The sequence below is a fragment of the Brassica rapa genome, chromosome A01 (genome assembly GCF_000309985.2).
Source record: "Brassica rapa cultivar Chiifu-401-42 chromosome A01, CAAS_Brap_v3.01, whole genome shotgun sequence".
Taxonomy (NCBI): domain Eukaryota; kingdom Viridiplantae; phylum Streptophyta; class Magnoliopsida; order Brassicales; family Brassicaceae; genus Brassica; species Brassica rapa.
The window spans coordinates 17,648,983-17,662,012 of NC_024795.2; the positions used below are offsets into that span (position 1 = coordinate 17,648,983).

Below are 13,030 nucleotides of genomic sequence, written 5' to 3' on the forward strand. Positions count from 1 at the left end.
AGACGAAGAGAAATGGGGAAGAGGCGGAGAGATACACGACTTGGTCTCGTAGACGTAGGTTTAGGTAGACCTGAAATGCTCAATCGAAATCAAAACCAATTCCAAGCCCATACATAAAAAATTGAAACCCAAACCGAGAATGAAATGTTGTGATTGGCCAATTATTTATGATGACGTGGCATGCTTAAGGGAAGATGAAATCCCCCTTTTAGTATAGGATAGATAAATAAAAACCAAAAAAAAAAATACAATGATTAACTTCGCAAAAGAATGTGTTCTAGTATTTTTCTACAGCTTGTTCAATTGTTTTGGGAAACTTGTTCTCAAGTTGTGATTCGACACGGTCACATGTATCAGTTGAGGAGAGCACTAATCAAAAATGATCTTCCTTTTCACAAACAAATTTACATCGTTTCAACAAATAAAAACACAAACAAAATCAATGGCTAACACAATTAGGCTTGAATCTATGGAAACCGGTCAGAACCAGCTATAACTAGTAATGTAATATAAAGATTATATTTAAAATTATATTCTCTTAAAACAATCTATCAAGGAATCTTTATATATAAAGTATGGTTTGCTCTCTCCTGGTGATGCCATATCAGCATACAGGTCAGAAAATCGAGTTATGTGAGCGTGACACGTGTTCCAGACAAGCAAAACGCATCACTTCATTTAATCCGATGGGCTTTGACTGTGAAACGTGATTGGGCTGATATTTTCTTCTGCGGCCCGGCAGCCTGTAATCGAAAACCCTAAGTTTGATTACGCAAAAATTGAGTTCGTCTCTCCTCTTGCACCTTCATCGAGAATGTCGACAGAAGAAGCTAGGGGTTCGTCATCTCCCCTAGATCCGACCATGTCAAACAAGCATGGATGTTCTGGAAGGAACCTCAAGTCAGATCTTCATAAACTTTTGTGTCGTTCATAGTTCCCGTCGTTACGCTTGATTTCGACCTCCTCTGATCTGTTACGCAGTTAAGTGATTGATCACCCTAACATGTTCTTTAACCTTTGGACCCATGCCAACCACGACTGATTCATTGAATGCTTCTTATCTTCCTTACAGGCAGTGATCTTCACTTATAAAAAGGGGAGACTTCACCTTACGAAAATCATCCTCCCGGCTCCTAATATCAGCAAAACCTCATCTTCTTCGATTTCATCGCTTAAACTTTCATGCTCGCTGATTTGGAGGCCGTCAGTGTTTTTCCACTGTGGTGGTGTTACTTCTCGAGAAACGTGAAAGGAGGTGACGAGCTGATGGGCGTGGATAAGCTTCTCCTCGACTCTAAGGTCTGATTTCTAACCTTATTATCATCCTCGGTTTTGGACAGCATTTATAATCTTATCAAGCTTATGTTTTCAACAATATATTACACTACAAGAAAACACAAGTTTTACGAGGGCAGTTTTCCTCGTTACTTCGTCGTAAAAGCAGTGTTACGACGAATTAGCGAGGAAACCCGTTTCGTCGTTATACGTTTGTCGTAACGCATATATCCTCGCTAATTCGTCGTAAGTTAGCGAGGAAATAATTTCGTCGTAAAAGCGAAGGAGGATATTTCGTCGTAAAGACCACGTAAAGATTCCACGTAAGGACGTCGCTAAGTTTCCTCGTAAATACCACGAAAAGCTTTCCTCGTAAAACCCACGTAAATAAATACTCGTAAAATTAACGTAAATACCTTGACAGCTTTCCACGTAAAGAAAACGTAAAAACCTTGATAGATTTCCACGTTATTTCCATGTAAATGTTTCCTCGTAAAAACCACGTTAAGCTTCCACGTAAAGAAGCCGCAAAATTAGCTACAAATTTACTTCGTTTCATTATTTTATAGAAATATAAAAAATTATAATTATAAATATAATTTAAATTATTTAAATTATTAATAAAATTAAAATTCTAAAAAATCAAAACCAAAATATTTTATATATAAATAAGTTTTGAATTCATAATACAAGAACCGAAATTAAAAAGAACTAAGGGTGGTCGTTAATTAATCGCCTCGTAGAATTCATCACTCCTCGCCTGAACATCCGCCTCGGCATGTGAGTCGTCGGTCGGTGACTGGCCTGGGATAGGATTTTGTTGTCGCATGGTCCTCAACAAAGTCGCCCATTCCGGATTTGTGGCCGCTACAACGTCCAAGAAGCCCTCGAGTCCACCCATACGAGATCGCAGCTGAGTAGACTCTATACGCAGCTGAGTAGACTCTCTACGCAGCTCTTCGGACTCCCTACGCAGCTGAGAGACTTCCTCATCCCGTCGCTGAACATAAGACGATGTCGCTCTCGGAACATCGTTGACGGAACCAATCCCCAACGTCCGTCCCTTTTTTTTAGGGACAACCTTAAAAACAAAAAATAAATTTTGTTAGTAAAAATTTAAAGTTAAATTAAATGAATATTTAAAAAAAATTAAAATTTTAGAAAATTTACCTCCTCGTAAAGCTTATCCACTTCAGGTGTGGATAAGGTGACGGGTAATCCATCGGTGGACTGTTGGGTCAGCTGGGTCTGGCGTTCTTCAACCCGAGCAGCCAAATCGTTGTAGATTTGCTCGGACTTGCCATCTATAAATCGGCCCGCCTTGTTCTTGTGGGTCCTCTCGTAAAGTTGCATAAGAGACGGGAATTCTCCCGTCTCTTTGGCCTAAAAAACATTTAAGAAAGTTGTTAATTAGAATATATATAAAAATATACTAAAAATTTAATATAATTAAATTTTTAATTACCATTTCCAAACGGACACCGGCGTGGGGTTTTTGGCCCGTAGTGTGAAGCATCGGCCCGTTCCCGTGCTCATCGACTGTGTTACGGGAGTTAGAGCAAGACTGGGCGATTCTAATGGAATCAGGAAGACGCCAATATCGGATGAGGCCATCCCAGACATCCGTGGTGAGCTCAGCGGGTTTGCCACGCTCATACCCCTTCACGATCCAGTCACCCTTCCAGTTGGAGACCGTGTCCAACAAGCGAACTTTCGCCTTCGCTTCAAACTTCTTTCTCACCCTCTCAGTGATCCCCAAGGCCCAATTATATTTTTGCTGTTGGAAAAAATAATTTATAATTAGTTTTTCAGAAAAAAATATATATAAATAATAAAAAAATTTAAAGATATATATTTAATTAATAGAACTTACAGCGTAAATTTTGAACCACGTCTTTCTGACGTAGTGGGGCGTCATTTTCCAGTTCGGATGTGCCATGGAGAAGTAACCTTTTATCGTATCGGTTACGTCCGATGCAAGACATCCGTCAATCCCCCACCTGAAAAATACAAATTTAAAATATAAATTATTTTTTAAAGTTATAAAAGAATTTAAAAAGAATAAAAAAATAATGAAACATACCATAAAGTTCCGTCCGGTCGGTCGGGGTCGATGACTGGTAAACCTTCTCTGCCTGGCAGACGGAGAATGTCCTCTACGGTGTACTGCGAGTAAGGAGCACTCGGAGGCACCATCAAATCGGGATGAATCTCGCCCGCGGGCATCGGAGGTGCCGGCATCGTAGGAGGCACAGGAGGAGGAGGCATCTGGGGAGGCACGTGAAGAACCGATGGTGCACTAGAAGAAGGAGATCCAATGACTCGGGGACAGTCTCCTGACCCGAAGAACCGGGAGCTGAAGAAGACGACGGGTCTAAACGACTACCCGGCTCACCGAACATCTCTCTGTAATGGGCAGTAAGTCTACCTTTTCGAACCTGAGAAAAAAATTTAAGCATCTTTCTTCTCTTCTTTTTTTCTTTTTTTCTAGTTTTCTAGTTTTTATACTATGAGGAAGTAGCAAGTCCCGCTTTTCACCAATTTAGAAAATTTGGAAAAAAAAAGAAGAGAAGAAGATATTTGGAACTCATGTGGTCGAGACTTACGTAAGTCTCGCCAAATGTGATTCAAGCATCTTTCTTCTCTTCTTTTTTTTAGTATTTTTAATATTTTCGTCGTAATATCGTCGTTAGTTTACGACTCTTTTACGACGATTTTGGCTTACGTGGAATTAGCGTGCCCCGCTTTTTTAATTTCGTCGTAAAGTCCTCGTGGCTTTACGAGGTGTTTACGACGAAATCATCCTACGTGGAATTAAAGAGTGCCTCCTTCGTCATTTACTTTACGTGGTATTTACGTCAATTTACCTTACGAGGTCTTTACGACGATTCTGTCCTACGTGGAATAAACGAGTGCCTCCTTCGTCATTTACTTCACGTGGTATTTACGTCAATTTACCTTACGAGGTCTTTACGACGATTCTGTCCTACGTGGAATAAACGAGGATTACGTCGTACATTCGACGTCAGATTACGAGGAATTAACGAGCAGTACGTTTAAATCCCTAAAATCCGAAACCCCAAACCCCAAAACCCCATATTCCTTATCTTCTACTTCATATATTCCAAACCCCATCTTTATTTTCATTCCAAACCACAATTCCCACATTTACTTATTTATAAAACAAACTCCCACAATTTCTTATTCATAAAACAAACTCCCACATTACCTTATTCATAAAACAAACTCTCACATTACCTTATTCATAAAACAAACTACACAAAATCAAATACATCAATCGGATACATCGACATTCTCGTCATCACTAGAAATATCATCATTTTCATTAAACTCGTCTTCTACAGCTTCGTCTGTGGCATCATCGGTAAGATCTTCGTATTCGTGATTATGCGGATCAATGAGAAGGATGTCATCAACTTCTTGTTCAGGTTCCTCGACTTCATTTATCTGTTCTTCTTGCAATGGTGGTTCTTCTCCACTGATGATTCGTCCTCGAGGTGTAACTTTGATCACTGCTAACCAATTTATACCCGAATCTCTCATCCGAGGGTATGGAAGGAAGCTAACTTGGTCTGCTTGTGAAGCTAAGATGAAAGGCTCGAATTTGTTGTACCGACGTCCACCGTTGACATCAACTACACCAAATTTGTTAGACCGAACACCTCTGTTGACGACGGGGTCGAACCATTCACATTTGAAGATGACGCATTTCAGCTTCAGTATCCCTGGAAATTCGACTTCAATAATCTCCGTCAAGATCCCGTAGAAATCTGTTTCCCCTTTCACACATATTCCATAGTTACTGGTCGCCCGCTGTCTACCATACTCATATGTGTGAAAAGTGTAGCCTCGTGTGAAATACATCTGTGATGTGGTGACCTTTACAAGTGGAGATTGAATTACTTCGTGTAACCACTTAGGATAATCTGCATCGTCGTCATAATCAACCTGCAAAAATAAAGAGAACATTAAAATACAAATCATGTATGAAAAAATAGTTTGAGTTATAATACCTGATTCCGCAACCACTTAATGAAGTGCTGATCTTTCCTTTTGTCTACGTCACTTGTGGATATACCAGGAAATGTTTCTTCGACTTGAGAAACAAATAGGCTGTAAAATTAATCACATTTCATAGGAATGAATCTCTTGCAATTATATAATTAATTATATGTGTTTTGAAGTGTCCATATATGTTACCTTTCAAAATAACGCATCAATGGATCCTCGCAATTGAGTAGAATATAGGTATGTGCACTATGAGCGTCTTGTTCACTCGACCACCAAACCTCTTTAGACTTCCCACCGAGTCGTCCAATCTGGCTAAAGATGTCTGGAACACCAGCAACTGCATATGTTGGCGCAACTCCACCATCATCATATCTTCTTGGAGCTCTTCTACGGGTACGTACTTTTGACGCAAAGTAGTACGATGTGAAGTGAGAAACTTCTTCCGTCAAACTTCCAGCAATTATAGAACCTTCAACTTTGGCGAGGTTCTTTGCTTTTCCCTTCAAATATTTCATGGCTCGCTCATACTGATACATCCATCCGTAATGTACAGGTCCACGAAGCAATGCTTCATATGGGAGGTGGACAGCTAGATGCTCCATGACGTCAAAAAATCCAGGAGGAAATATCTTCTCCAAGTTGCACAATAAGATGGGAATGTTCTCCTGAAGCTGTTCTACAACTTCTTCTTTAAGAGTGCGTGTGCTCAGATCCCTGAAAAATGCTCCAATGCCTTTTATATTCCAAAAAAATTAAACACATTGTTAGTCGTATATTATTTTGCAAACTAGACCGTTATAAAATTATTGTGATATAAAACACTACGAACCTGCAAGTGCTTCATGTACGTTTGTTGGAAGTAGCTCCGCAAATGCAAAGGGCAGTAGTCGTTGCATAAAGACATGACAATCATGACTCTTCATCCCAGAGAACTTTTGACCCTTTTCAACACATCTAGAGAGATTTGAAACATACCCATCGGGGAACTTCACTTCTGATGCCACCCAGTTGAACAACACCGACTTTTTTTCTGAAGACAGTCTGAATATCGGAACGGGAACTTGTCCATTGCTTTTAATATGTAACTCGCTTCTTGAGCAAATATCCGGCAAGTCCAACCTCGATCTTATGTTGTCTTTTATCTTCCCTGGGACATTCAATATTGTATTCATGATGTTCTCAAAGAAATTCTTCTCTATATGCATCACATCGAGGTTGTGGCGCAGAAGAAGATCCTTCCAATATGGCAACTCCCAAAATATACTCTTCTTGTGCCAGTTGTGATGAACACCGTAAGAATCAGGCATATTACGAGGGACATGCCAATTACCACCCCAACGAACTGTTTCGTTAGCTCCGTAGTAGTCGATTTGTGCTTCAATTTGTTCTCCAGTTAGATATGGTGGAGAAGTGTCTCTCACAACCCTTTTGTGCCTAAACAAATTCTTGTTTCTTCGGTAAGGATGGCCAATGGGAAGAAATCGACGATGACAATCAAACCAACTTGTCTTCCTACCATTCTTCAGTTGAAACGCATCTGTCGTTCCATTACAATATGGACAAGCTAATCTCCCATGTGTAGTCCATCCAGACAACATCCCATATGCAGGAAAGTCACTTATGGTCCACAAAAGCATAGCTCGCATCGTAAAATTCGTCTTCGTTGAACAGTCATACGTCCTCACCCCTGTTGACCACAAATCCTTCAACTCTTTTATCAGTGGTTGTAGGAAAACATCCAGGGACCTTTTTGGATGGTTCGGACCAGGTATCAATATCGTCAAGAATAGCAACTCCCGTTGCATGCACATCTCCGGTGGCAGGTTGTATGGCGTAAGAAAGACTGGCCACAATGAATATTGTCTCCCTGACATTCCGAACGGACTAAATCCATCTGTGCATAATCCGAGATACACATTCCGGCTATTGCTAGCAAAATCCGGATGTACTTTGTTGAAATGTTTCCAGGCTCTTGCATCTGATGGATGAGTCATCTCACCATCCGTCTGAGTATGCTCGGCATGCCATCTCATCTTTGCAGCAGTCTGCTCTGATTGATACAATCTTTTCAATCTGTCTGTAATTGGTAGGTACCACATCCTTTGGTACGGTACCCTATTACGTCCCCGTCCTTGCGGCTTGAATCGTGGCTTCTTGCAGAATCGACATACTTCTAGCTTCTCATCATCTCCCCAATAGATCATGCAGTTGTCGATGCAGACATCTATCATCTCCGAAGGCAACCCAAGACTATAAACTAATTTCTGAATCTCATAATAAGAATCAGCAGACACATTGTCTTCCGGCAAATACTCTTTAAACAAGTCCGCCCATTCGTTCATGCAACTTTCAGGTAGATTGTGATCAGTTTTAATATTCATCATTCTAGCAGCCAACGACAATTTAGAGAGACCTTCTCTACAACCACTGTAAAGTGGTTGATTCGCCGCGTTTAACATTCCGTAAAACTTTTTTGCATCTATATTAGGTTCTTCATCTTCATCATGAGCTACGAATGCATCAGCTACCATATCATGAACCCTATCATAATCTACCATCTCCTCCTGATGGTAACTATGTTCATTATGCAAATGATGATTAACCGGTTCTTCCTGAAAATTGCTATTACTACTACTAGCTTCATTCTGATCATAATTATAACCTTCCCCATGTTGAAACCAGATATAGTAATTTGGCGTGAAACCTCTATTTATTAAATGCTTCCAAACATTTTCACGGTTTGCCAATTTCGAATTGTTGCATTTCCGACAAGGACAGAACATCTTACCACATTTCTTGGGCGAGCGGTGTTGAATCTGCTTGGTGCATAAATGTCTCCAGCCCCGCAAGGTATTCTTTCGTCACTCTCCCGTTAGCATCTCTATGCATATACATCCAATTCCGCAACTCGTAAATAGTCCCAGAGCCAGCCATTTTTTTTTCTTTCACGTTTTTTGTTGTTGGTGTGTTTAAAATGATGTTCCAACATCCATATTTATAGAAAATTTCGAATCTGGTAGTTGTAATTTTACTATGAAATTACGACGAAAATTAATTGTATGGCCAAAAAAAAAACGTGAGCCACCTACCAAGTTGGTGGATTCAAAATTTCCTCGTTAAGTACACGTAAAATATTTCGTCGTAAAGCACTCGCGAAATTTACGTGGCTTTTACGAGGAAAAACTATTTCCTCGTAAAAGCCACGTCAATTTACATCGTCTTTACGACGAATATTTTTTGTCGTTACCTTACGACGAAATAACGATGCTTTTCTTTCTCAACGTACTTTCCTCGCAAAATCAACGTTTTTTTACGAGGATTATTTTTCCTCGTTAAACTTCCTCGGTAAAGATACGTTTTCTTGTAGTGTTAATCCTTTCTGATTGATGGTGTTGAATCCCCTTATTGATTATTTTTTTCATTTTTTTAATGTTTCAAGCAACCCTCATACCGCCACCGTCTCACGGCTTACCGGCATCATTTTAAGGCAGGTTTGATGTACTCCTTTGACTGATTTGATATAACTCGCTGCAATCAGAATTACAGGCTCTCTGACTCACCTCTACTTTTACGGTTCAGTGTTTCAACTGAATTTGAAGAGATACGGTTCTACCAATTCCTAAAGAACGCTTCAAGTTCCATAATCACAGTGAGGTACTTTGGCTGGCCAACAGGAACATACACCTTCCCGGTAATCGTCTTCATATCTCTTTATCCCAGGATCAACATTGGAAAGTGATTAGATATTGACATCTTGATTTCTTTGTAGACCTTATCTGTGAGCTCACAGCTGTGAAGAGTATTGTGAGTGACCCTACACAAGGAAAACATCGTGTCATGACCGGAGGCTCCAGCTGCTCCCAGTTATGATGATGTTGCAACAAGCATAAACCTCAAGATTGTTCGAGGTGCTCAGTCATGTTATGGCAACAATTAAAATCGACAGGTATTTGATTCATATTGTGGTCCTTATCACTTTCATATGTTTTAAAGAAAAGAAACAAAACGTCTGAACAGATCTTTCTCTGATTTTCCATTGTTAGTGATGTTTCTCTGACTTTGAGTTTGTTCCACTCACAACTCTCAAGCTGTATCGTTTCACAACCACCTGGAAGGCTTCTGTGTTGATCTAATAGTTGTTGCTACAAGCATAAACCTCCAAGATTGTTGGAGGTGCTCTATCATGTATCATCTGTTTTTTTTGTTAACTGTGAATTACTTTACTGCTGCTTGGAACAAGCAAAAACCCCAAAAACGAAAAAAACCTGAGTTTCACAGGTCAATACATACTTTAATAGCTTAGCTTGGCAGTCTATATTTTTTGTTTAAAGAGGAGAAACGTGAGTTCCACATATTTGTGCATTATCATGTGACATCACTGCTATAATATAAATAAAAACAACAACACAAAATTTGTTATACTTTGGTAACGACAATTTGTTATACGATTATGGTCATTGTTCAAAATTGATTATATATATCCAATATATATATATATATATATATATATAGAAGATTTTTTTTTGAAACAATATATATATAAACATAGATGGTGCAATTACATCAAAATATATTGCATGATGAAGCGGAACATACAAAATTGGAAAGACAAATTTTCAAACACCTATTAAAGTTATGAATTCAATGGTTCTAAAACTTAAATAAAATTTTATCGGGTTGTCCATTTAACAATATGTAATCGAAAAACTTATATAAGTGAGATAAAAAAATATTCAGATTATAGGTCCGATTAGTTAGTTATAAATGCAGAAAATTTGTTTAAATAATTTAGTATGTAATTTTTACTGATGTAATTGTAAATTTTTGATGTAGAAAATATTATAACATTTTAACCGCTGATTTTTGAAAAAAAAAACATTAAGTAAGATTGTAGATTTCAAGGGGGATGGTCAATTAAATTGCTTAGAACTAATTGGAAACAAAAGATATAAAAAGGTGTAAGTGAAATGAAACATATCTATAGTCCAACCAATCAAACACTATAACTAAAATTTAATTAATTTTTGTTAATTTTTCTCTTCACCTTATATAAAGTTTCCAATTACAAAATATAAAAAATTGGATATTAAAATTTGGATTTAAAATTTTTCAATTCATAATACAAAAAAATGCATAGTTATAAATAATTTAATAGCTTATATTTTTATAATAGGTTATACTATATATATATATATATATTTATATATTAAATAAATATACAAAATATATAATCAAAATTAAAATTTAAACAAAAAACCCGGGCGTAGGCCGGACCGACCCTAGTAACAAATATTTGAATCCCAAAATATCATCACAAAGAGGCCTTCTCAGTGTCAATGTCAAGGAATCAACTTTGTTAGTTTATTTTAAAAAGCATTAATAAAACTCTTGAGATTCATAATAAGGTTTAACATAATTCATCATCACTTCTGTCTCTTCAACTACTTCTCATCAGCAATATCACTCGGAAGATCTTCCCCGGACGGTATTTTTCCGGGATAGTTAGTCACAGGAGGATCCGAACCGTTCATGCTGCAATTCAACAGGCAGATCAGGCAAAAATAAGACTATAGAAACTGTGTATGTATCAAATAAACTTACCATTTATCCACAAGAACTACTGAACGAAGCTCACAGTTAGCAAAACTGCAACAGTTAGAAGTTAGGGGGTATTGAGAAAACAATACTACAATACTAAATGATCGAAAAGAGAGAAGAAGAAGAGGAAGCTTACTGTGAAGAAATCTCGCTTTTCACAGCTGGATCACAATCGTTTCCAAATGAGTTTAATGTGTGATACAAGAACCCACTATGAGTAACAACCGCAATTTCCTTTTCTTTCCTTGTACTCAACCTGTAGATCAATCGAAAGATCATGTGTCAAGACTATCATACTAACCTAGTCTTATGTGAGAATAAACCTATCAAGTACATAGAGATGTTTAAAAGAGTTGCAGATATTCACCAGTTCATGAATTTCACGCCTCTGGCTGCGAGATCTTTGTCCTCCTCTCTGACCTCAGGCTTCCACAAAACATCTTCATCAGTTTCTACCTGTAAATCGGCAGAATATGAGATAATAGTAAAAAAAAAAAAAAGAGAAGAGCACAAAGAACTTGGTTAGGGAGACTTGCCAATGAAAAATCAATTGCAGGGAATAATTCGCGGTACTTGGTGATACTGTTTCTTCTGTCACAAGGATGAACACCCTGAAACCAAAAAAATATCATTCATTACAACTGGTTTTCTATTACCCTCGTGCAACTGCAAGTGCACAAAATGTGTGTGAAAAATAAAAACATACCAAATGTTCTCGGCAAGATTCAACTGCAATGAACGGTGGACGATTTAAGCTTGATATAGCAGGACGGTCGCTGTCTCCTGCACCTGCCTTCATAAGCGGAGGTGCATCAACGCCATCTATACAACCTTCCCCTCCAAAAGTTCCAACTGCAGTTTGCAAAGTCCTAAAACAAAAGAAAGTATTGTGGTGAAGGGTAAACAACATAACATAAATCACTAAAAGCTTATTCACTCTAAACGACTTGTCTGAAGTAAGAATCCAACCATGAAAAAAATGTCATTAAGGATCATATATACTAATAAGCCCATCATTACCTGAGTAGGGGAGACACAACAACCAACTCAATTTTGTTAGAGATCCCACTTGCCTTAACATGCTTGCGTAGATTATCAACCTACAATAGCATTATTCAACATATCATTCATATTTCTATGCAAAATCCGAGTAACAAAACCCATAAAAGAACATGATGATACCTGCTGCCATCCGAGAGGTGTAAGATGTGCATCAAATAGATCCTCAGATAAGTAAGCATCATGGTTCTTCTCTCCTTCTACGTTATGAACCCCTTGAGCATGTCTCACCTAAACACACACGAGAGAGATCTCGAATCAGAATCTGAGAAAAACAGAGGCAGATCAGAAACACGAACCAGATGTATGGTTTTGCAACGATGAAGTGGGTAAAGGCCTTGACTTGGTTTTGCCTCCATATCTTAGTGTCGGATTCATCCACCAGAAAAAGAAAAAAAAAAGATCATTTAGATTCACATATAACCCATGAAGCGTTTTTAAATAGAAAGCAAAAACAATTAAGCGTTAAACTCTCTAAAGATAAAACATACCCACAAAACTCCAGATTCCGACAAGAGATTGTAAGAGAAACAGAAAGAAAGAGGTACCTTGAGAAGGAATAGAGTTGCAACAACGAGGAGAGAGAGTCCGAGGCGATGGAAGATGAGAAATAGAGGAAATGGAAATGGAGTGGGGAAATGAAAGAGTTGAGTTCATTGGTGAGAGTTTAATAATAAATAATATCGGGAACTGTGGTCGATCCGTGTGTCCAAGCTTTTTCCTTTATTAACTCTCTCTTTTGTCATTACATGTAGGCCTGGGCATAATATCCGAAACCCGAACCCGAACCCAAACCCGACCCGAAAAATGGATATCGGTTCGGTTTGATATTTTGGGAAATACCCGATCGGTTTTGATTTGGTGATATTTCGGTTATCGGGGTCGGTTCGGTTAATCCGAAATCAAACAGTTAACCCGAAATAACCAGACTTGTATACATATAGTAATATATATGTATATACTCTCCTTCAAACCAAAACACGCGTAACATTAATTGTTTATGTTTCCAAGTTTTGCTTTTCTCACGCTAGGCGATTCCTCGTCTTCTTAATCTTGAGAAAACTCT

At 38.3% G+C, this 13,030-nt stretch overlaps 1 protein-coding gene and 1 long non-coding RNA gene across 4 annotated transcripts; one reads left to right on the forward strand and one right to left on the reverse strand.

The window, feature by feature from the left end:
* The first annotated feature begins 585 nt into the window (after window positions 1–585).
* On the forward strand, window positions 586–9,726 carry LOC103828912. 2 transcript variants are annotated; one of them, XR_004450738.1, is made up of 6 exons: window positions 589–980; window positions 1,073–1,299; window positions 8,747–8,798; window positions 8,887–8,998; window positions 9,077–9,253; window positions 9,351–9,726. It is a non-coding gene; the product is annotated as an uncharacterized LOC103828912 (long non-coding RNA). The 2 variants fall into 2 exon arrangements; XR_004450737.1 differs by having other exon boundaries at window positions 586–980; window positions 8,887–9,253.
* Window positions 9,727–10,531: 805 nt separating this feature from the next.
* On the reverse strand, window positions 10,532–12,715 carry LOC103828919 (phosphoglycerate mutase-like protein 2). 2 transcript variants are annotated; one of them, XM_033278133.1, is made up of 10 exons: window positions 12,456–12,475; window positions 12,264–12,325; window positions 12,088–12,195; window positions 11,926–12,005; window positions 11,612–11,774; window positions 11,442–11,516; window positions 11,273–11,361; window positions 11,042–11,161; window positions 10,909–10,953; window positions 10,532–10,839 (listed from the first exon to the last, which is right to left on the reverse strand). In XM_033278133.1, exons 2-10 carry the CDS (start codon window positions 12,321–12,323, stop codon window positions 10,749–10,751), a joined length of 831 nt encoding a protein of 276 aa, XP_033134024.1. In that variant the 5' UTR covers window positions 12,324–12,325; window positions 12,456–12,475; the 3' UTR covers window positions 10,532–10,748. The 2 variants fall into 2 exon arrangements, with proteins under 2 accessions (XP_033134024.1, XP_009102805.1); XM_009104557.2 differs by lacking the exon at window positions 12,456–12,475 and adding an exon at window positions 12,513–12,715 and having other exon boundaries at window positions 10,598–10,839.
* Window positions 12,716–13,030: the final 315 nt, after the last annotated feature.